Source organism: Ovis canadensis, chromosome 10, assembly GCF_042477335.2.
Source record: "Ovis canadensis isolate MfBH-ARS-UI-01 breed Bighorn chromosome 10, ARS-UI_OviCan_v2, whole genome shotgun sequence".
In the NCBI taxonomy this organism is placed as follows: Eukaryota; Metazoa; Chordata; class Mammalia; order Artiodactyla; family Bovidae; genus Ovis; species Ovis canadensis.
The window spans coordinates 38,392,539-38,415,019 of record NC_091254.1 but is presented as its reverse complement, the minus strand read 5'-3'; the positions used below and the strand labels follow the sequence as shown (position 1 = coordinate 38,415,019).

Here is a 22,481-nt window from a genome sequence, read left to right as displayed (position 1 = left end):
TTTTCGAATGAGTGGTTACTGATTTTTTCACTATGAAAATGGCCACTTTTCACCTACAGTAAAGTTCTGACTATTTTAAAAACAATTATGTACAAAAGAAATCTATATCTTTACATTTCCTGAAAACTCCCTGCACACACATACATACATACATACACCAATGAAAGATTTAAAAATAGATAACTAATGAGACCCTATTGCATAGCACAGGAAGCTCTACTCAATGCTGTGTAGTAATCTAAATGGGAAGGAAATCCAAAAAAGGGGGGGAGCTATATATACATATAGCTGATAGTTGATTCACTTTGTGTATGGCAGGAAATAACACAACATTGTAAAGCAACTGAACTCCAACAAAAATTTTTTAAAAATTAAAGATATCCCTGGAAGCTAGGAAATTTAACTTCAGGACTTAGCAAGTGAACATGGAAACTAAAAACGAAACAGCTCAAGGCCACAGGAAAGGACTTTGTTCTTTCTTTCCAGAATAGATTGCTTCGGTCAGTGCTAGGGAACCACTTATAATGCACAGGTTTTAGAATAGTGGTGGGCTGTGGAGATGGAAATACAGGTAATGCTGATGTGATAGTGATACATTTGCTATATTAACAAGCATAACTTTCAATAGTGAATTATATCAAGTGTATATCTCAAACAGTGTGGCCTCTGTAAAAGATCAGAAACATGGTCCTCTCAGATTTGACCTGTGTAAAGACTCAAGTTAGCAAACAGAGGCAGAGAAAGTAGGGGAAAATGTCTATATTTGGAAACTTGAGTTCCTGGACTATTTCTGACTCTTTGAATTCTACTTCTGATACTCTAGTGGCTCAGGTGGTAAAGAATCCGCCTGCAATGTGGGAGACCTGGGTTCGATCCCTGGGTTGGGAAGATCCCATGGAGAAGGGAATGGCTACCCATTCCATTATTCTGGCTTGGAGAATTCCATGGACTGTATAGTCCACGGGGTCGCCAAGAGTCTGAGACAACTGAAAGACTTTCACTTTCACTTTCACTTTCTCACACTCCAAGGGCAGAGGAGGATAAAGAGGATAAAGAAAGCTCTGGAGTTAGACTACCTAGAGTTAGGTGGTAAGAATACACAGAAGAACTGTACAAAAGAGATCTTCATGACCCGGATAATCACGATGGTGTGATCACTCATCTAGAGCCAGACATCCTGGAATGTGAAGTCAAGTGGGCCTTAGAAAGCATCACTACGAACAAAGCTAATGGAGGTGATGGAATTCCAGTGAAGCTATTTCAAATCCTGAAAGATGATGCTGTGAAAGTGCTGCACTCAATCTGCCAGCAAATTTGGAAAACTCAGCAGTCGCCACAGGACTGGAAAAGGTCAGTTTTCATTCCAATCCCAAAGAAAGGCAATGCCAAAGAATGCTCAAACTACCGAACAATTGCACTCATCTCACACTCTAGTAAAGTAATGCTCAAAATTCTCCAAGCTAGGCTTCAACAATATGTGAACCGTGAACTTCCTGATGTTCAAGCTGGTTTTCGAAAAGGCAGAGGAACCAGAGATCAAATTGCCAACATCCGCTGGATCATCAAAAAAGCAAGAGTGTTCCAGAAAAACATCTATTTCTGCTTTATTGACTAAGCTAAAGCCTTTGACTGTGTGGATCACAATAAACTGTGGAAAATTCTGAGAGAGATGGGAATATCAGACCACCTGACCTGCCTCTTGAGAAATCTGTAAGCAGGTCAGGAAGCAACAGTTAGAACTGGACATGGAACAACAGACTGGTTCCAAATAGGAAAAGGAGTACGTCAAGGCTGTGTCTTGTCACCCTGCTTATTTAACTTCTATGCAGAGTACATCATGAGAAACGCTGGACTGGAAGAAACACAAGCTGGAATCAAGATTGCCAAGAGAAATATCAATAGCCTCAGATATGCAGATGACACCACCCTTATGGCAGAAAGTGAAGAGGAACTAAAAAGCCTCTTGATGAAAGTGAAACAGGAGAGTGAAAAAGTTGGCTTAAAGCTCAACATTCAGAAAATGAAGATCATGGCATCCAGTCCCATCACTTCATGGGAAATAGATGGGGAAACAGTGGAAACAGTGACAGACTTTATGTTTTTGGGCTCCAAAATCACTGCAGATGGTGACTGCAGCCATGAAATTAAAAGACGCTTACTCCTTGGAAGAAAAGTTATGACCAACCTAGATAGCATATTAAAAAGCAGAGACATTACTTTGCCGACTAAGGTCCGTGTAGTCAAGGCTATGGTTTTTCCTGTGGTCATGTATGGATGTGAGAGTTGGACTGTGAAGAAGGCTGAGCGCTGAAGAATTGATGCTTTTGAACTGTTGGAGAAGACTCTTGAGAGTCCCTTGGACTGCAAGGAGATCCAACCAGTCCATTCTGAAGGAGATCAACCCTGGGATTTCTTTGGAGGGAATGATGCTAAAGCTGAAACTCCAGTACTTTGGCCACCTCATGTGAAGAGTTGACTCATTGGAAAATTCTCTGATGCTGGGAGGGATTGGGGGCAGGAGGAGAAGGGGACGACAGAGGATGAGATGGCTGGATGGCATCACGGACTCCATGGACGTGAGTCTGAGTGAACTCCGCGAGTTGGTGATAGACAGGGAGGCCTGGTGTGCTGCGATTCATGGGGTCGCAATGAGTCGGACACGACCGAGCGACTGAACTGATGCTGCTCAGTGGCTTCAGTTGTGTCCAATTCTTTGCAAGCCCGTGGACTGTAGCACACCAGGCTCCTCTGTCCATGGGATTCTCCAGACAAGAATACTGGAGTGAGTGGCCATGCCCTCCTCCAGGGGATCTTCCCGACCCAGGGATTGAAGCTGCATCTCCTGCGGCTCCTCCATCAAAGGCAGATTCTTTACTACTAAGCCACAGGGGCAGCCCAGAGTTCGAATGTAGTATCTACCATAGGTCAGCTCCTTGATCCTGGGAAAGTGATCTAACATTTCTCAACCAATTTCCTCTCTGAGAAATGAGATACTCTTAATAACATCATTCATAATTACTAAATGAAGTGGAGTGACTATGAAGTTCAAATGAGATCTTACATTTTAATCACTTAGCACAGTGCCTAATTTTTTGGTTTCTACTGTTATTACCACCATTACTACTGTTACTATTATATTATCATTATTCTGAACTAATTGAAACCACTTACGCCTTCCCTGTAGTCTTTTACTCTGACCCTCGTTCATTTCCAAGTACTCCTCTTTTTTCATCTTTTCCTTTCTTTCCTTGAACCATCAGAACCATGTTGTCAAACATTCTCCCAAGTCCTGTAGATTTCACCTGTTGGTGCATCAAATTTCTATTGCATGTGTGACCCAAAGGACTTAATTTTCTCTCCAATAAAGAAGTCATTTGGTCAGCAATAGAATGTACACAAATAACAATTTACACAGATGTGAATATTTTGTTTGAGATTTTACTGTGTTACTGTTGATAAATCTTGGTAAAGGTGACCTTAAAATTTCTTCCTCACAGTTAAACAGGAAAATGAGGATTCTATGTCCTACTGCAATGAATATCTGGTTTTCCTGAAAATTAAAATATCCCTTTAAATGAATGAACAGATGTTCTCCAGCTGTGTTTGAGTGTCTCTACGTGTCTGCAGCTAGTTTGATGAGGTGGTTATAGTATGTTGTGAAGGGACAGAGTGGGGAAAGACTCTAGTCTTGTTCCTTATAACTCTGGATTTGGGGGGCTTTTTGAGCAGATAGATAATTCAGGGGTGAGGCTGAAAATATGAGTATCTGAAGCCATGTGATCTTAATGCCTATTAGAAGATGAAGAAATGGTCATCAGTAATAAAGTATACAGGATTGTTTGTCTCTATGAGTCTTTATCTAGATGCAAATGTGATCACCACTTTTCACATTTTCAATTTCTCAGGCCTTGTTGAAATGTTCAGATTTTTAAATATCAACACTTTAAAAGATAAAAATATAAAGTAAATGAGGGAAATAAGAGGCCAATTCTGTTGCAGAAAAATTGTTAAATAAGTATGTATTATAGGCAAGATGTATAATCTGGATATTATGAGCAATCCTTAATTTATGTTTAGAAATTCACTAGAAGCTATTTTTAACAGAGCTCAGATTACTTCCCCTGATATAACTTTTCCTTGGTTCACCCTTCTCATCAAGCTCAGTGTGCACAGATTTGTGTGCTACATAATTATGGCATATTCTTAAGCATACACATAATAATAAGTCACTTCAGCAGCCATTTCTATTTTCTCATTGGAAACAAGGCACTTCCTGCTTTATTAATATGATAGCTTTCATTAACATTCTACTTCTTTTGTGAAAAATGTTATCAATCTCATAATTTTACTTTGCTAAGAGATAACATATGTCTACATCTGGATATTTCATATATATGCATACTTTTTTTGCAGGGGAATAAGCTATGGCAGAAATTTGATTGTTACAATTTAGTTATAATGGATTCTGTGAAAAAATTCAAACTAGTTTTGGGAAGACTTCAAAAATTAGCATTCAATTTTTTTTTCACATTTTACTCCATATTATCTCCAGAAACAAGTGACATCTGAGTTAAAACTTCTGCTATAACTTAGATGAATTCTCAAAATATGTATTCTACATATAATATGCTATATTTACCTTGCATTTAAATTCTGTGTAAAAATGACTTTCCCATATGAATATTATATTCATTCCCTTTCCCTAGTATTATTAATACATTGTTAAAATCAAACTCTTAATAAAGTAAGACCCTTGGGATTATGATACAACAGAAATTAGAGGTAGCCGTGTCTTTAATCTGACCCCAGGCTTCTTTTAATCCATCACGGTCTTCCCAGTGATACTTTCTCTCTAGACAGTTGAAAAGCATAGCTCTGTTATCAGGCCATATGCATGCAGGATGAAACTTGTTTTACATTTTACTGTAGCTCAAATCTGAGAAATATACTGGTGTCTATCTGTCTATAATTTACCTTTTTATTGAGAGAGTTCTAGCTGAATTATCTGATTAGTTTTCTCTGTTGCTTAAAACTGTTTATCTCAAGATGACCAGAATCTTAAGTTTTAGTCTGTATCAGGCTTTTAAATTTCTTTGCTTTATATGCTAAAGTTCTTCCTGCAGGAACCATGTGTGAGAAGACTTCTAGAGGTTATTTGACAAGAGAAAAGAAGTGTTGATACAAGACTGTCTGAAGGAAAAACAATTTGAAAAATGTTGCAGGAAATGAGCTACAATTGATCATTGACACCACAGTGAAAGGACAGAAGGACCATTGTAGATTGTCTTCCAAAGATATCAAACTCAATAGACTTCAATTTAAATAGTCAAAAAGATGTTGAACTTCAACAGGAAAGATAGTGAAAATGACACAGAAACATTATTCTGCCATGCTACTAAATCACAAGATATCTGGATCTATAACATTGTGTAATTTCTTACCGTTGAAACGCAGCAGAGTATATCAAATAGAAATTCCTAAGCAAAAACCATACTTCTTCATCCCTTTAAGGATGGATTTGGGAGGATAAACTTTAAAGTTAGAAAATTTTTCTATTTAGAAAAAATGAAAATTTATGATATAAATATATAGAAACAAGTAAAGCAAAAGTCTTTTTTGTCAGGATAAGTGAAGCGAAAGGTATCAAACTCATCATTTCCTTTAAACTACTGTATCATAGGTCTGGGAAACACCTGAAAATGGAAGGAAAGAATAGTAAAATGAAAAAATGTTTCTTTACAAAGCAAATAGCTCACAGAGGCGACATCAGTTGAAAACCTAAGTTGGTTCAGGAAGACTTGAGAAATTGAAGCGTAGAGCTTCAATCAGTCATTGGGAAAATTAACATGATGAGGGAAACAGTTACAAGCCACAGTCTTATAAGCAAGTCCCTCAGTCTTATTATTAGAAACGTAGAGCCTTACAATTTAGGGACCATGCAATATATAGTCAGTTACTCGATTTATCAGACAGCAGGACTGAGCAAGGCAATACGAAACGTTCATTAGCATAGTCATCAAATTAAACCATGCCTTTTGTGTTTACCACACTTTTGGTAGAAAGTTAAAGGGTCCCTATGCTGCTGTCTTCAGTCCTCCTCTCTCTATTCTCCCCCTCTCCCCACCAAAGAAAAGATCAATCTTCTCTGCGCTAATAATGATAGGTCCCTAGCACAGGATAGTAGGACAAAATGGGACTTGAAAGTTATCACTGTGAATCTTTCATCTTATTGGTGAAAATACAAAATCCTGAGAGATTGTGACCACCCATAGTTTTGTAGTCTCTTAGTGACAGAACTTGGACATGTATTCAAATCCGGTGCTTTTTCTTCTACAGCGAAATAACATGGAGAATATGCCTTATACTCATGAAGCTAACAAAAAACTTAGAACTCAGTCTCAGATACGAGGAACTCAGAATTCACCAGGCTTGATGAATAATATAACTGTTTTGACAGATCTATTTGAAACAGAAGCATTCTTTTTCTCATGCTCTGCTATTTAAGCAAGATGATCATTCATATGTATTTCTCTTTTATTCTAGAACATCTCTTTTCAACCTAAAAATTCCATATAAATTAACTCACTGCAGTCAGGATATCTTAAGAAAAGGCTGCCGTTAGCAGCTATTTCTTTTGCTGGAATTTTAATTCTCACAATTAAATTTGTACCTTAGTTAACCATTCAGCTGTAATTTGGAGATGATTTCTTCTAGCCAATTTTCATGGAAAATTCTGTTACAAGTTTTGCATGTAGAAGGCAGCCAGTTTTACTTGTATGAATTATTCAAAGTTTGGAGTTTCCACTTTTTATATTATTTACCATTTTCTGATAGTATATACATACGTCATTGGTTGTTTACTATCCATTTCTTCAGTAAAAGTTAACCTTTGTAAAGGGAAGGAATATTTTCTTTTCTTACTTAAAAAAAATTTTTTTGTTTCACTATTACCTTGCACAGTCCTTACTCCATAGAAAGTACACTACATATTTTCATTGACTCCCTAAAGAAGAGACTAGAAATGCTATATCTACCTATGTTGCATTTTATCTACACCATTTTTCAAAGTGAAGCATTCTGTGTTTCACTTGGGACACCAGGATTTTTAGACATTCAATATGTTACACACAGTGGGAAATTTAACCTCTAAAAGCTTCCCTGCAAATTGTTCCCAACAAATTTTCTTTGAAGGAAACTCAATGAAGAACCTAGATGTCCATCAGCAGATGAATGGATAAGAAAGCTGTGGTACATATACACAACAGAGTATTACTCAGCCATTAAAAAGAATACATTTGAATCAGTTCTAATGAGATGGATGAAACTGGAGCCGATTATACAGAGTGAAGTAAGCCAGGAAGAAAAACACCAATGCAGTATACTAACACATATATATGGAATTTAGAAAGATGGTAACGATAACCCTGTATGCGAGATAGCAAAAGAGACACAGATGTATAGAACGGACTTTTGGACTCTGAGGGAGAGGGAGAGGGTGGGATGATTTGGGAGAATGGCACTGAAACATGTATACTATCATGTAAGAAATGAATCGCCAGTCTATGTTCGATGCAGGATACAGGATGCTTGGGGCTGGTGCACAGGGGCGATCCAAAGAGATGATATGGGGTAGGAGGGGGGTTCAGGATTGGGAGCTCATGTACACCCGTGGTGGATTCATGTCAATGTATGGCAAAACCAATACAGTATTGTAAAGTAAAATAAAGTAAAAAGAAAAAAAAAAAAAGAACATATTCTTACTGTGAGATATTTAATTTAAATGGATACAGGGAGGGTCATTTTATACCTAATATCAATTACTGTGTCAAAATTATTTTTATTCAAAAATACATTTACAGACTATCTAAACCTTCCTTCTAACTTAAGCAAGATCAGACATTATTTCAGATCAAGGCAAATGTACTTAATTTTAAAGTTCACTTTAGAAGGGGTTTTTTATTAGTAATATTTGTAAAACATCAAATCTTGTTCCTAAGAACTTTTGTTATTGTCAGTACTTTCAGTATTTGTAACCTTTAAAAGGCATATCTATGTTGACTCAGACACTTTTTTCCCCTGCCTTTTCCTCATTTTACAGTCTCTCCAGCAATTTTGACAGCTGACCCAAACTGACCTTCTGAGATAGTGAATCGCTAAATTTGTCACGTATTTTCTAATTACTAGTGCTGACATGGATATGATACCAGAGAGGTTTAAAATGATGAGCTAAACTGACGAAAGGCAATTTCTCAGCAAACTATAGTAGGAGAAGGAAGAATAATTAAAATTTAAATTTTAACTATGACTACCATAACAGGAGGAAAGGAAAACAAGGTTTTTGTTTTTGTTTTTGAAGTTTTCTACCTTACTATGATTTGCTGCAGATCCAAAACCAATTTCTTTCTTTTGGAAAGAACAGAGATAGGAAGATGTCCTATTGTTTAATTGCCTATTATTCTGACTTACTATGTAGTTTCAAAGATAAACATAAAGGGGTGGATTTTTAAAAATGGTTATGGTTCCTTTATGTAAAGTTCACAATAATTCTTCAGAGTGATTTGTACTTTTAGAAGGTGTACTTGTTAAGAGGACTTCCCAGGTGACTCAGCAATAAAGAATCCACCTGCCAATGCAGGCGACTCAGGTTCAATCCCTGGATCAGGAAGATCCCCTGGAGAAGGAAATGGCAACCCACTCCAGTATTCTTGCCTGGGAAATCCCATGGACAGAGGAACCTGGTAGGCTACAATCTATGGGGTCACAAAAGATCTGGACACGACTTTCTGACTAAACAGCAACAACAAATTTGTTAAGAAAATTAAAACATTAAAATGATTATTTACATAGGGTTAATGAGACATTTTGAAAGTATTTAGAAGACTCCCTTCTCCAGGGGATCTTCTCAACCCAGCAATTGAACCCTGGTCTCCCACATTGCAGGCAGATTCTTTACCAGCTGAGCCACCAGAAGACAAACATCTCAAAAAAAAAAAAAATCTCCAAAACAACCCACAGAATCAGTCACTTCAGGTTTCAGAATTATTAAAATCTATAATTCTCAAACCTAAAGTTATGTTTCATAGGTGGCATTTGGAGGCAGGTCCACCACAGCTTGTGAAATCTTCATTTAGCTTTGGGGATTTGACCTTGGCGCCACAATGGTTGGAACCTATTTTAAACATTTCCGCATCCCCAGCTATAATGAATATTCTTTTCTGAGCAACACAATTCCATGGTAGCAACACGTTTGCATTATAGTTTTCTATAGTATCACATTTACCCAGGACCCACGGTAATATCATCCACTCGACGATGGTTGGTGGTGGACCTTGCCTGTTCAAGTCTGACCTGTCGATGTGCTGAGAGGCAAGCAGGAGCAGGAACAGAAAAGTCAAATAGGACGCTGTGTGGCAGATGAACTTGATAAATGGCTTTCGGATGAAGAGTCCGAGGGGGCTTTTGGGAGCTATAAGGTAGCAGACAGAGAAGACGGGGAAAAGGAGTCCTACTATGAAGCACGTCACCATCTTCACGGCCCAGTGTCGTCTCCTCCAGCCGGGGAACTCGTCATACCAGCGAGACGCCAGCAGTTGTTGACAGTTGGGCTGAGCCACGAACTACAGGGAAAAGGAAAGGAAAAAGGGAGAGTCAGGGTTAGGGGCAGGGCTCCAACCCATCAGCAGGAAACCAGTCAAGTCACCAGGTTTGTTCCAAACAATTGTATACTTACACCATCATAAAGGGCTTTAAGCCATTCTGTGGACGAAGCTCACTTACTGAAAATTTTATACCCAAGGCCAAGTGCTGTGTGCTTAGCCAGACACCACAGGGGTCAAAATACTATGGCTACATCTCAGGAAGCAAAAATAGAGCTGAGGACTAATAATGTCCATAGGATGTACTGATAACTGAACAAAACTGTGTACAAAGGCACACACATATAGGTGCCTATGTAAGAACTGTCATATATGTACATGACATAAAGTAAAAAAATGTTATTTAGTGGTTATCTTTTGCTTTGGTGATTATTTTATGGTTATGACATTATACTTTTCCCCCCATTTTTACACTTGGTGTATTTTCAGTATTTTCTATAATGAGCACTACTGTCATATCAGAAAAAGTAAATATACTTTTAATTAGGTTGAGTCAATAAGAAAATCATATAGGAAAGCATATTAGATGACCAGGATGTAAATCACCATAGCTGAATTGGGAGGAAATAAAGCAAACACCTAAGTACAATCAATTATCACACACAACACATTCCTCAAACATGACACCGTTTTTATCCTGCCAACTTGTTTTTACATAGGTCTCACTCTATTTTAATGATGAAGATAGAGGGGGTTATAAGAGGTCTGAAAATGTATTCAAGAAGGTTACATATGTATTAATAGTAAATGATGAAATGTGCAGGATAATAGTAAATGATGTAAATTAATAGTAAATGATAAAATGTCCAGGATCTCTTTTTTCTGCATGCTATCTTTCTCACTGAGACTGACAGCTAAGCATTATATAAATTCAGAGGAAATTTTTTCTTCCAGAAATTCTTTCCAGTGGTCTATGGGCAAATGTGTATAAGCAGAGAAGAAAGGGGAAGGCAAGGCATGGTGGGAGAGAGTGCATAGATGCTTGTGAGAAAGTGTTCAGCATGTTTAAAGGATGCTCTGTGGGCACTCCCCTTGGACTGTAGCCCCGCCAGGCCCCTCTGTCCATGGGATTCTCCAGGCAAGAATACTGGAGTGGGTTGTCATGTCCTCCTCCAGGGATCTTCCCAACCCAGGGATTGAACTCATGTCTCTTATGTGTCCTGCATTGGCAGGTGGGTTCTTTACCACTAGCACCACCTGGGAAGTCCACTCTGGATGGTAGTAGAAGCTTTAGTTCCTTGTAAGGGACTCAAGAAAGTTCTGTTGGCATCAAAAATTAGACACACCCTAGAAGCAAAGTGGACACCTGACCCTTTCATAGGACTCTCTTCCTCCCCAATGTTTCTTACTTTTCTTCTTCATGCTTGGACTTTATTGATCTCCTTTAGGAGACCCTTACTTGACCCTGACTTACTCTTCTCTAATGGCAAGCAAGCAAACAGGCATTAGATACTCAGAAAGTGGCTTGATGATCATAAACCAAAAGCTGTTGAAAGTGAGAGACAGGGAGACTGATTCAGTAGTTGAGATGTGCAATATAGACTGGATGCAAAATGAGTTCTCACACAACTGTGTCTCTTCATTTTTTTCTTAGATATCGGGTTCATCAAAGGATATAGTGGGTAAAGCAACATATATATAAATTGAATTAAATATATAATAATACATTCAGCAAATACAGCTCAAAAAATAAAAGTGCATTTCTTCAAGACCATGATGCTAGGACTCTTTTCACTACTTTGTAAGCTTCAAGCTCCATAATTAGTAAAGTTAAATGTTATAATCCAAAAATAACTTCTGTTAACCCATGAAATAGCTGGCTTAAAAACTAGGATCATGGCATCCAGTCCCATCACTTCGTGGAAAACAGAGGGAGAAAAAGTGGAAGCAGCGACAGATTTTATTTTTTGGGGATCCAAAATGATGGCAGCCAGTAACTGAAGCCATGAAATTAAAAGATGCTTGCTCCTTGGGAAAAAAAGCTATGACATACCTAGACAGCATGTTAAAAAATAAAGAAATCACTTTATTGAAAAAGTTTCATATAGCTAAACTATGATTTTTCCAGTAGTTATATACGGATATGAGAGTTGGACCATAAAGAAGGCTGAACATGGAAGAATTGATGCTTTTGAACCATGGTGTTGGAGAAGACTCTTGAGAGTCCCTTGAATAGCAAGGAGATCAAACCAGTCAATCCTAAAGGAAATCAACCCTGAATATTCATTGGAAGGACTGATGCTAAAAGCTGAAGCTCCAGTACTTTGGCCCCTGATGTGAAGAGACAACTCATTGGAAAAGACCCTGATGCTGGGAAAGATTGAAGGCAAAAGGAGAAGAGGGCGGCAGAGGGTGAGATGATTAGATAATATCAGTGACTCAATGGACATGGATTATAGCAGACTCCGGGAGGTGATGAAGGACAGAGGAACCTGGCGTGCTGCAGTCCATGGGGTTGACGAGTCGGACACGACTTAGTGACTGAACAACAACACATTCCTTGTTGATTATTTTGGTCAAAGTCACGTGTTTGAAAGTCAAATAGAGCTTTACTTGAATATCTGCAGAGGACTGGCAAACAGAGATATAGGTTATTAACAAGTATCACTTTGGGCTAGTTTCCCCTCCCCATCCCGAATACACACACATAATCCTTTGTGTCAGCGTTTTATAAACAAAGCATAGTCTACCAACTATTTTCTCATATAAACTATTTTCTACAGTGTTCTTCATTAGAATTTAACACAGTTGAAAAACCATGATAGAAGGGAGTTAGTGAAACCTATGGAAAAATGCAAGACATAATGAACAGTTGCTATCACCTCATTAATTCTCAGAAATTGAAGGAACACATAAGGGATTAAGCATGAACAACACATGTCATACAGGCAGAAAAAGCAAAAGAAAGATATATACTTTGTTCAGCACGGTCTGGTGAATTCTAGGACTCACATATTCTTTCCTTCTTGGCCCAAATTTCATTAGAACATGAGACATCCCAGGGCAATTGAGCAAAATAACTTTATTGGGAGCACTTAAGGTTTGCTTGAATAAATGTTTCATTGCCTAACACATAAAAACAGACCATGTTAAATCACCTAGAAAATGCAAATCATTTAATTTTTTATAGAATATCTGTCATTGTCAGGCGCTGGGTTAGCCTTAATCTTTACTAGTGCTTCTTCTTAAAAGATCTGTTTCTTTAATTATTGGAAAGTACATATCTGGGCTTAGTAAATGAATAGTGTGCTCAATTTTTTACTAAACACCAACGCAGTGAGGTTTACAGAGAGGTAAAGAACAGAGACAGGACATTATAAGAAGAGTAGGAGTGAGTGTGTGTAATCCACATTTCCCAAGATGTGGATGTCATTTGGCTACAAATTTGTTCTAGTTTTAGGATTGAAACAACCACAGAAGTATTCCTAAGAATCTCTGTAAATCTAAATATTCTCATGATGATCTGACACCCTCTTTCTTCTACACTTGTTTGTTGCAGGTCTACACTAGGATTTTCCAAATTACACCCAATGTTACCAACTTAAATATTAAGAGAATTAAAATTTTATATCACAAAAATTTTCACTGTATTTAATTGCTAAGTGGATTGAAAGATATCATTTATTTCACACGTCCCCATATGCCTTTCTTCCTTCTTTCCTTCTGTTCTTTGCTTCCTTTCCAGATGCTCCCTTCTTTGCACTTTTTCTTTGTCCCCTCCTTCCTGTCTGTCTTTCTCTCTTTTTCCCCACCCCCTTGTCTCTTGGTTTCCTTGGGTTATTTGAGACTACTCAGCTTTATGCCCCAAGTGGTGCTAGTGGTAAAGAACCTGCCTGTCAGTGCAGGAGACATAGGAGGCTGGGGTTCAATCCTTGGGTGGCAAAGATCCCCTGGAGGAGGGCACGGCAACCCACCACACTATTCTTGCCTGGGAAATCCCAGAGACAGAGGACTCTGGTGGGCTTTGGTCCAAAGGGTCACAAAGAGTCAAATACAACTGAAGTGACTTAGCATTACAGCATTATACCAACCCCATTTGAAGGATGGAGAGGTGGCCACTCCATCTCTGGGACACCTGCCATTGGTCCAGTCCAGCAAAGCCTTCCCAGGTGGACCCTTGCATTGCCTGCCGGGAGTGTACAGATCCCCTTCCTCTACTCCATCTTTCTACTGCACAGTGAGTAACGGGAACCAGCATCTCAGCACCATCCCGGGGCTGGGGGTGGTAGGGTGTTTTTGAAACCCATAAGGTTACAACCCCTTCTCACTCTACAGTTGTTGGCCAAGTCTTAAGCAATTCTATCACGTTAAAATTCATATTAAAACATGATAGATATTCAAATTCATATTTGTGCCATGAATTTATAAAAGACACACTAACAAAGAAAATATCTCCTATCCCTCTCTTGCTATAACTTAAAAAAAAAAAGTTAAAAAAAACCTAATCTCATGATTATTTATAAAATTGTTGAATCATGGTATTTTAAATATTGAAGAAACTGTGAAGATTACTGAATCTTACCTTATTTTTACAAATAAAGTGAATTCCAGTATCAGTGATTTAACAACAATTCTACAAGGGACTTCCTTGTTGGTCCAGTGGTTAAGACTCTGCACTTCCACTGCAACGAGCCGAGGTTCCATCCCTGGTCAGGGAACTAAGATCCCACATGATGCAAGGCACAGTGCATCCCACTCCCCCCAAAGTAGCCTGTGGCTAAAAGAATAAACATAACTACTCAAAATAATAAAACACCACAAGCCAAAAAGAAAACAAATGAAAAGTGATGAGAGAAAGAAGACAAAGCTTCACAGACAACCAAACACACAGAAATCCAAACAACCAAGAAATCTCACTATTATCGGAGAAAAAAATATTAATTGAGTATGGGCAAAATAAATAGAAAAAATTTCAAAAATTAATAGAGCTCTGACCTAGATAGCATATTCAAAAGCAGAGACATTACTTTGCCGACTAAGGTCCATCTAGTCAAGGCTATGAGAGTTGGACTGTGAAGAAGGCTGAGTGCTGAAGAATTGATGCTTTTGAACTGTGGTGTTGGAGAAGGCTCTTGAGAGCCCCTTGGACTGCAAGGAGATCCAACCAGTCCATTCTGAAGGAGATCAGCCCTGGGATTTCTTTGGAAGGAATGATGCTAAAGCTGAAACTCCAGTACTTTGGCAACCTCATGCAAAGAGTTGACTCACTGGGAAAGACTCTGTTGCTGGGAGGGAGTGGGGCCAGGAGGAGAAGGGGACGACAGAGGATGAGATGGCTGGATGGCATCACTGACTCGATGGACGTGAGTCTGAGTGAACTCCGGGAGTTGGTGATGGACAGGGAGGCCTGACGTGTTGCGATTCATGGGGTCGCAAAGAGTTGGACATGACTGAGTGACTGAACTGAACTGAACTGATAATTAAAATAACTACGCATCTGCTGCTGCTGCTAAGTTGCTTCAGTCGTGTCTGACTCTGTGTGACCCCATAGACGTCAGCCCATCAGGCTCCCCCATCCCTGGGATTCTCCAGGCAAGAATACTGGAGTGGGTTGCCATTTCCTTCTCCAACTATGCATCAGATTTGCTATTTATTTCTTCTTCATCTTTTTGGTTTTTCAACATATTTTTTCATTTTAATATATTGTGTCCAAAGTTCAGACACTGACCCAATTCTCCTAACAAGCAAAATCTAGATTTTGGAAACAACCAACCTGGCAGCTTAATGCATCTTAACTCAGTCAGGTAGCTACATGGGAGTTTCAATTAGCTGTTGGACAATTATAAAGAAAGTTGAAACTTTTGGGTTGAATGAATTACAGCAATTTATGTAAGGGCTTAAAAGGCTCACAGATTCATATACATGCCAGTTTCCCCTGGGTCTTACAATTTATTTCTTAGAATTTCACAAATAATCTATATTGTTTGAAGTTTTATTTCCTCTGTGGAGAGGAATGTTTTATTTCTTCTGCCCAGGAATATTTTTTGACAACTCATTTTGTAAAGTTGATAACAAGGCTTACGAATGTTTTGTAGGCAGAAAGCTTCAGGAAATTATTTTCTCTATAGTTGAAAACCTTTTCTTTCTTTTACTTCTGGCCTTTATTCCCTTCATAACTGTCGATTACCTTTAAATGTCTGAGTGAACAGTTTCTCTGTTTCTAGAGATAGCTTGAGTTGTGTTCCTAATTAAAACAATTCTCCAGTCTCCCCAAGCATGCTCATAACTAATCACCCTTCTACTTCATTATTCAAAGCATCCTTTTCACCTAGTCCTCCCTAGTGTGAGTCAACCATATTATGCATCATCTATGAGTGGGACATTGGCTAGACAGTGGGAGAGGACCAAGATCTTTAAGAACCAGATACATCTGTCTACTAGGATCTCAAAATATGTTGAGGACTGACCATGTGACTGGGTAACATAATACAGAGCATCATATGACTTGCGAGAAAAGAGATTGAATGCATAGGAGGAATTATGTCTAACTTGAAATAGGGGAACTTGAAGAACAGAGGTAGAATTGATTAGTCAAGCCTGAGATAATAGATAGAATTTGGTGGGGGGGCAGTTTTCAAAAGATTTATTAAAAATGCAATAGTGCATGGGTTAAAGTCAGGTGGTATCATCTTTTTCTCTTGTACCACTGTGGCTATAGATTTAATTTCATTTACAGATGACTTGCATCCATGAAATTAAAAGATGCTTGCTCCTTGAAAAAAATGTTATGACCAACCTAGACAGCATACTAAAAAGCAGAGACATTACTTTGCCAACAAAGGTCCATCTAGTCAAAGCTTTTGTTTTTTCAGTAGTCACATATGGATGTCAGAGCTGGACTATAAAGAAAGCTGAGTGCCGAAGAACAGATGTTTTTGAATTGTGGTGGTGGAGAAGACTCTTGAGAGTCCCTTGGACTACAAAGAGATCCAACCAGTCCATCCTAAAGGAAATAAGTCCTGAATATTCATTGGAAGGATGATGCTGAACCTGAAACTCCAATACTCTGGCCACCTGATGTGAAGAACTGACTCATTAGAAAAGACCCTGATGCTGGGAAAGATTGAAGGCAGGAGGAGAAGGGGACGACAGAGGATGAGATGGTTGGATGGCATCACCAACTCAATGGACATGAATTTGAGTAAACTCCGGGAGTTTGTGATGGACAGGGAGGCCTGGTGTGCTGCAGTCCATGGGGTGGCAAAGAGTTGGACATGACTGAGCAACTGAACTAAAGTGAATAGATGACCTCAAAAATCTACTTTTGAGCTCTTCATGAATGTGAAGCTCAAGCCAAGAGGCCCTCCTTGCTTTCTTGATATAACCTGACATCTAGTTTCTAATAATCTGAAGTTTGGTGATAAGTCTTTGTTTTCATGATCCAGATGTTTTTAAATTTGATTCATATTTTACATGAATGATAAAAATTAAATAAACTATTTAGGTTGAGTTGAGAGAGCAGAAGAGTAAGAAGATGGAAAGATGTGAAAGAAAGATTGTTTTGCAGATTGGCTGTGTTTCCTTGGAGGTAACCTGGTTGGGCTAACTCCAGGGTACTATGCAAGGTTTAAAAAGCATCAAAGAAACAAAATAGTAGTTGCATAAAGTGGGGCAGTGAATTTTGATAGGCACAGCTTGGTAGGTGGATAATTTTAGTTCAGATTTAGAGAATATCATGTTAAAAACTAGAGGATGGAGATAAGTATGTTCAGATGAGCAACCTCATGTTCTAGAAGGTTATATTCAATGATGAATATGCTAGAGATGGAGTACAAAAGGATATTCCAGCCATAGTTTAGGATACAGACAAAAATGTTTACTGAGGCAATTTCTCCAGTCTAGGTCCTTGCTGCTCAGTGGAGGCTGAGGACAGTAACACGAGAGATGACTGTACAATCACTTATAGTCTTATACACAAATATATGATATTTATTCAATTTCTTGTATTACAGAGTATTGCAATTATGCCAATTTTTATATGTGCTCATATTACATAAACTAAGTTTAATGAATGACAAAATAAGAACTTTTAAAAAAGATTTCTATACAAAACTTATACTCACAAGATAATAATTAAAGCATGCATGCACGCAGGCTGTTGCTTTAGTTGTGTCCGACTCTTTGTGATCCTATGAACCCTAGCCCGCCAGGCTCCTCTATCCATGACATTCTCCAGGCAAGAACACGGGAGTGGGTTGCCATGTCCTCCTCCAGGGAATCTTCCTAACCATGGATTGAACCCACGTCTCTTACGTCTCCTGTATCGGCAGGTGGGTTCTTTACCACTAGGGCCATCTGGGAAGCCCCTAATTCGAGCACAGGGAATGTCAATAAAATCACTAGTTGACTATTTGAATTTTTATTAGCTTCGTTAAAAAAAAATTAAAAAGTCAATGAAGACTTAATTATATCTGAGAAGACATTGGCTAAGAAGCCTGAGATTATTCAACAAGACTGAAAAACTTCAAGCTGTATCCCCCACAGGACACTAGTCAACAACCTCCTGGCTCTGTCAAGTTCAAAAAAATCTCTCCGGTCATCAAATCACCTGATAATTTGTTTTGCACATGCATGTCAAATTCAGGTTTACAGATTGGAATTCAATGAATAACTCAGAACATTATTACTAGGGCACCACTTCTGATGTCTACATATCCAGAAGGGAAGATGACAGTGGCACTCCATCTGACAGTGCTTGTGAGGCGGGGGCAGGATTGAACTTCTTAAATCATTTCTGGGCTGAAATTCAAAATTGATTTGGCAACTGAGCTGGGCTGATGAGTGGGCAATAGCAGGAAGTTGAAAATGCAGAGACAAAGGAAATAAGGTGGGAGGTGATAAACCCAACATTGAGTACATTAAATTATTGAACTTGACAAACAAACAAAATGAGGTTTTGGTAGTGGGAAGGCAGAATCAAGAGGTATTGTTAGTTCTCTGGAAATCACAAAGGGCAGAGGTCAGTAGAAATTCCACCTCTATTCACAGACAACCTCGTCAGGATGCCCAAGAACTGTTTTAAGCTATCTTGGAAAACAGAGGAAAAACTGCCAGTCATTTCTAGCTGGCTACCTAGATGTTTTCATAAAAATGAAGAGAAATGTGGAGGCAAAAAATTATAGTTATGAAGGGACAAACATTTGCCTGTTGAATCATGCAGGTGAATCATAGGTGAGAATGGTTGAATAGAAAACAGAAGAAAGTTAGGTCCTGATCTTGGCCAGCTGTCAACGGGCTGGTTTTCCACTCTGACGAGCCACTGACAGCTTCTGTACAGATGAGCAGCAGCTTGGAAAGAGTGGTCCCTTCTTAATGTCCTGGAAACTAAACTGTTAGCTTACTGGGCACCACACTGTGCTCTACGATCTTCCAAGAATCCAGGAGGGAAAAAAGCGACATGATGGGAATGAGCACTATTTGTTCTTTTGACACGAAAGGCTACAGTCACTCTTCTTTTCCCTTTTCTATTCTTTACACATAATTTCAAGACCAACTATTTCTTAGGAAAAAAAGACTAACCATGATATGTGTTGATAGAAATTTGGAGAAAATGGAGCTCTCATACATTGGCCATCAAAATATAAATGGTCAACCACTTTGGAAAACAGTTTATTTAAAAAAATAAAAAACAAACATTTACCATATGATCGGTTTATTTCAATACCAGGCATTTCTCCAAGAGAGAGGACGATGTATGGCCACACAAATACTAGCACTCCAGTGTCACAGTAGCTTTGTTTTTTAATAGCCCCAAATAAGAATAATTCAAATTTCCATCAACCAATGGATGGATAAACAAAATGTGGTATAGCCAGGCTGTAATGTACAATGTGATAAATATAGTTCATACGGCTATATGTCATATATGAACGAACACTGGTAAGAGGTAAATCCTAAGAGTTCATATCACAAAAATCTTTTTTATTTCTTAATTTTGTATCTATTTGAGATGACAGAGGCTCCCTAAACTAACTGTGAGCATCGTTTCATGGTGTACGCAAGTCAAATCATTACACCATAAGGGCTTCCCAGGTGACTCAGTGGTAAAGAATCCACCTGCCAATGCAGGAGGTGCAAGGGATGAGGGCTTGATCCCTGGGTTGAGATGATTCCCCTGAAGTAGGAAATGGGACCCATTCCAGTATTCTTGCCTGGAAAATTCCATGGACAGAGGAGGCTGGCGGGCTACATGCAGCTCATGAGGTCACAAAGAGTCAGACACGAGAGCGTGCATACTTCGCGCTACCCTCATGAGATATTATTGTAACATCAGAAATGGCAACCCACTCCAGTGATCTTGCCTGGAGAATCCCAGGGACAGGGGAGCCTGGTGGGCTGCCATCTCTGGGGTTGCACAGAGTCGGACACGACTAAAGCGACTTAGCAGCAGCAGCAGCAGCAGCAGCAGCAGCAGCAGCAGCAGCAGCAATCGTTATTTCAGGCTTACACTAGGAAAAAAAAGTGCTCTACTTTTTGCTAAAACCTATTAGCTTCTGAGTTCTATCTCCATCTAACCTATGTACCATTCTCCTGAGATGATGGGCCTTGCAAAATGCAAATTGAACTGTGTCTCTTTCTCTATTAAAAGTCTATACCGTCATTTCAGTCTCCAGGAAAATGTCTCAGGTTTATATAAAGCCTGCCAGGCCCTGAGCTCCTTTGCCATAAGGCTGCTTTCCTCCATTCTTGCATATTTATATTGTAGGCACACATTCAAACTCTTCAGAGTGCTCTGATCATGTCTGGACCTTTCTTTCTGTTTTAGTAGCAATATATGCTGATATTTTGCCTAATATTATCCATTTCCTATTTCTTCACAGTGAATTCCTCATGGGTCTTCCAGCTCAGCTTCTATTCACCTGATCATTCTTACAGTCAACTCTTCTTTTTCTCAGTACTCAGATTGTTCCTTGAGCATACACTTACAATCGCACTTACTCCTTGTATCTCCTGCATTTTAACTATGGGCTGCAGTGAGCTACTTGAGAAGGGTCTGTCATTTTTCATCACTTGACCCTTCGCACCAGTGCCTAGTCCCACAATGTCAATGAACATTTACTCAATTGAATTAAATGCTGAACGTAGCTCAGGACTTATGAGTCCATTTAATTAGGCACTAACCACTCATGTAAGTTCCACGGCAAAGCCTGGTTAAAATCATTAGCCTCTTGCTTCTTTTCAGAAATTACAAAATTAGCTGCTTCTCTTTCTTCTGAATATAACATTAATTAGTCCAGGCTGCTCCCTAGGAGATCCATGGTGCTGCTTGAATATAGGATAAGAAACTGCTTCGATCTAGGTTACATGTCAGTGCTTAGAAGCCATTGAAAATCAAGTTGTTTTGGGAAAGTATATCTTTACAAGGAGAAGAGAGGCAGAATATTTCAAGAAGTTTCCAAGGAAATATATTTCAGAGAAATATGATTCAATTCCATGAGTTCAATGAAAGAGAGACAAAAACTTGAAGTGGTGAATGTAGTCTTCAGGGTACTGATCTTCTTAATATTGCTTTAAAAAAGATAATATGATGCATGATACAGGATGCTCGGGGCTGGTGCACTGGGATGACCCAAAGGGATGGTACGGGGAGGGAGGTGGGAGGGGTTTTCAGGATGGGGAACATGTGTACACCCATGGAGGATTCATGTTGATGTATGGCAAAACCAATACAATATTGTAAAGTAATTAGCCTCCAATTAAAATAAATAAATTTATATTAAAAAATAAAAAAGATAATAATGATATTCTTTTCTGTACCTTGCTCTTTTGTGTAATCAGAAGTATGCATGTCTGATGAAAATTGTAAAGAAAAAAAGACAAACCAACCTCAACAAACTCATTTTCTTGACTACAAAGCTATCCATGATGTCCAAACATTGGGAATAAATGGCAATGTTGGACTTTTATGCAAGAAAATATTGATGTTAAAAATGCATACGTACAAACTACAAACTTTTAAGAATCATTTTCATCTCTATACAGAGGATGTTTATTCTTCACTACCCACATAGAACTGAAGCACTTTAAAAGTAGATTCAAAGTTTTATTCTCCTATTATGAACATTTACCAGACAACATATAGGACAGGTTAAAGCAAATTTCATATTTTGACTTGGACTTCTTAGAACCCACTATCATTCTGTTCTCAGAAGTAAATGTATCCCTAAATTTCATTGCATCAGTTGTAAGCTTTTGTAATACAATCTGTTTGTAAATTAGGGATTGTCTCTAAAAGATTTTCAGCAGTTATCTTTAACTATCACAAGATGTGAATGTTTCCTATGCCAGCACCAGTATCCATTCCAACCTCCCCTCACCGACCCACCCCACCACTGATGCTGCCACAGTGCAATCCAGCTGGTCCTATGGACGGTCATCCTACAACTCCTAGTCCCTCTGCTAACGTGCGGATGTCCAAAGCTGCACATCTGCTTTCCCAGCGGCAGAACCAAGACTGTCCCTCTAGTTCTTTATATATTTATGTGTGTGTGTCTGTGTGTGTGTTAAGTCACTTCAGTTTTGTCTCTTTGAGATCCTATGGACTGTAATCTATCAGGCTCCTCTGTCCAGGGGATTCTCCAGGCAACAATACTGGAGTGGGCTGCCATTTCCTCCTCCAGGGATCTTGCCAACCCAGGGACCAAACCCTAGTTTCTTCTGTCCCCTGCACTGGCAGGTGGATACTTTACCACTAGTGCCTTCTGGGAAGCCCTATATATTCATACTTATGTCTAACTAGCAAGGGTCTGTTTACGAGATGAAAAGAATTCATACACAATGACAGCTAATTGGATTCACCTTAATCTTTCATTTGCATTTAGGAAA

The 22,481-nt window shown here is 38.8% G+C and overlaps 1 protein-coding gene across 2 annotated transcripts in view; it reads right to left on the bottom strand.

Annotated features, from left to right (window-relative positions):
• The window catches only part of TRPC4 (transient receptor potential cation channel subfamily C member 4), a 206,852-nt gene that overhangs the window by 45,039 nt on the left and 139,332 nt on the right, over nt 1-22,481 (bottom strand). For both annotated transcript variants that reach the window (XM_069601491.1, XM_069601489.1), the window contains exon 4: nt 9,281-9,617. In XM_069601491.1, the coding sequence (XP_069457592.1) occupies nt 9,281-9,617 (337 nt within the window). The remainder of the gene's footprint in view (nt 1-9,280; nt 9,618-22,481) is intronic.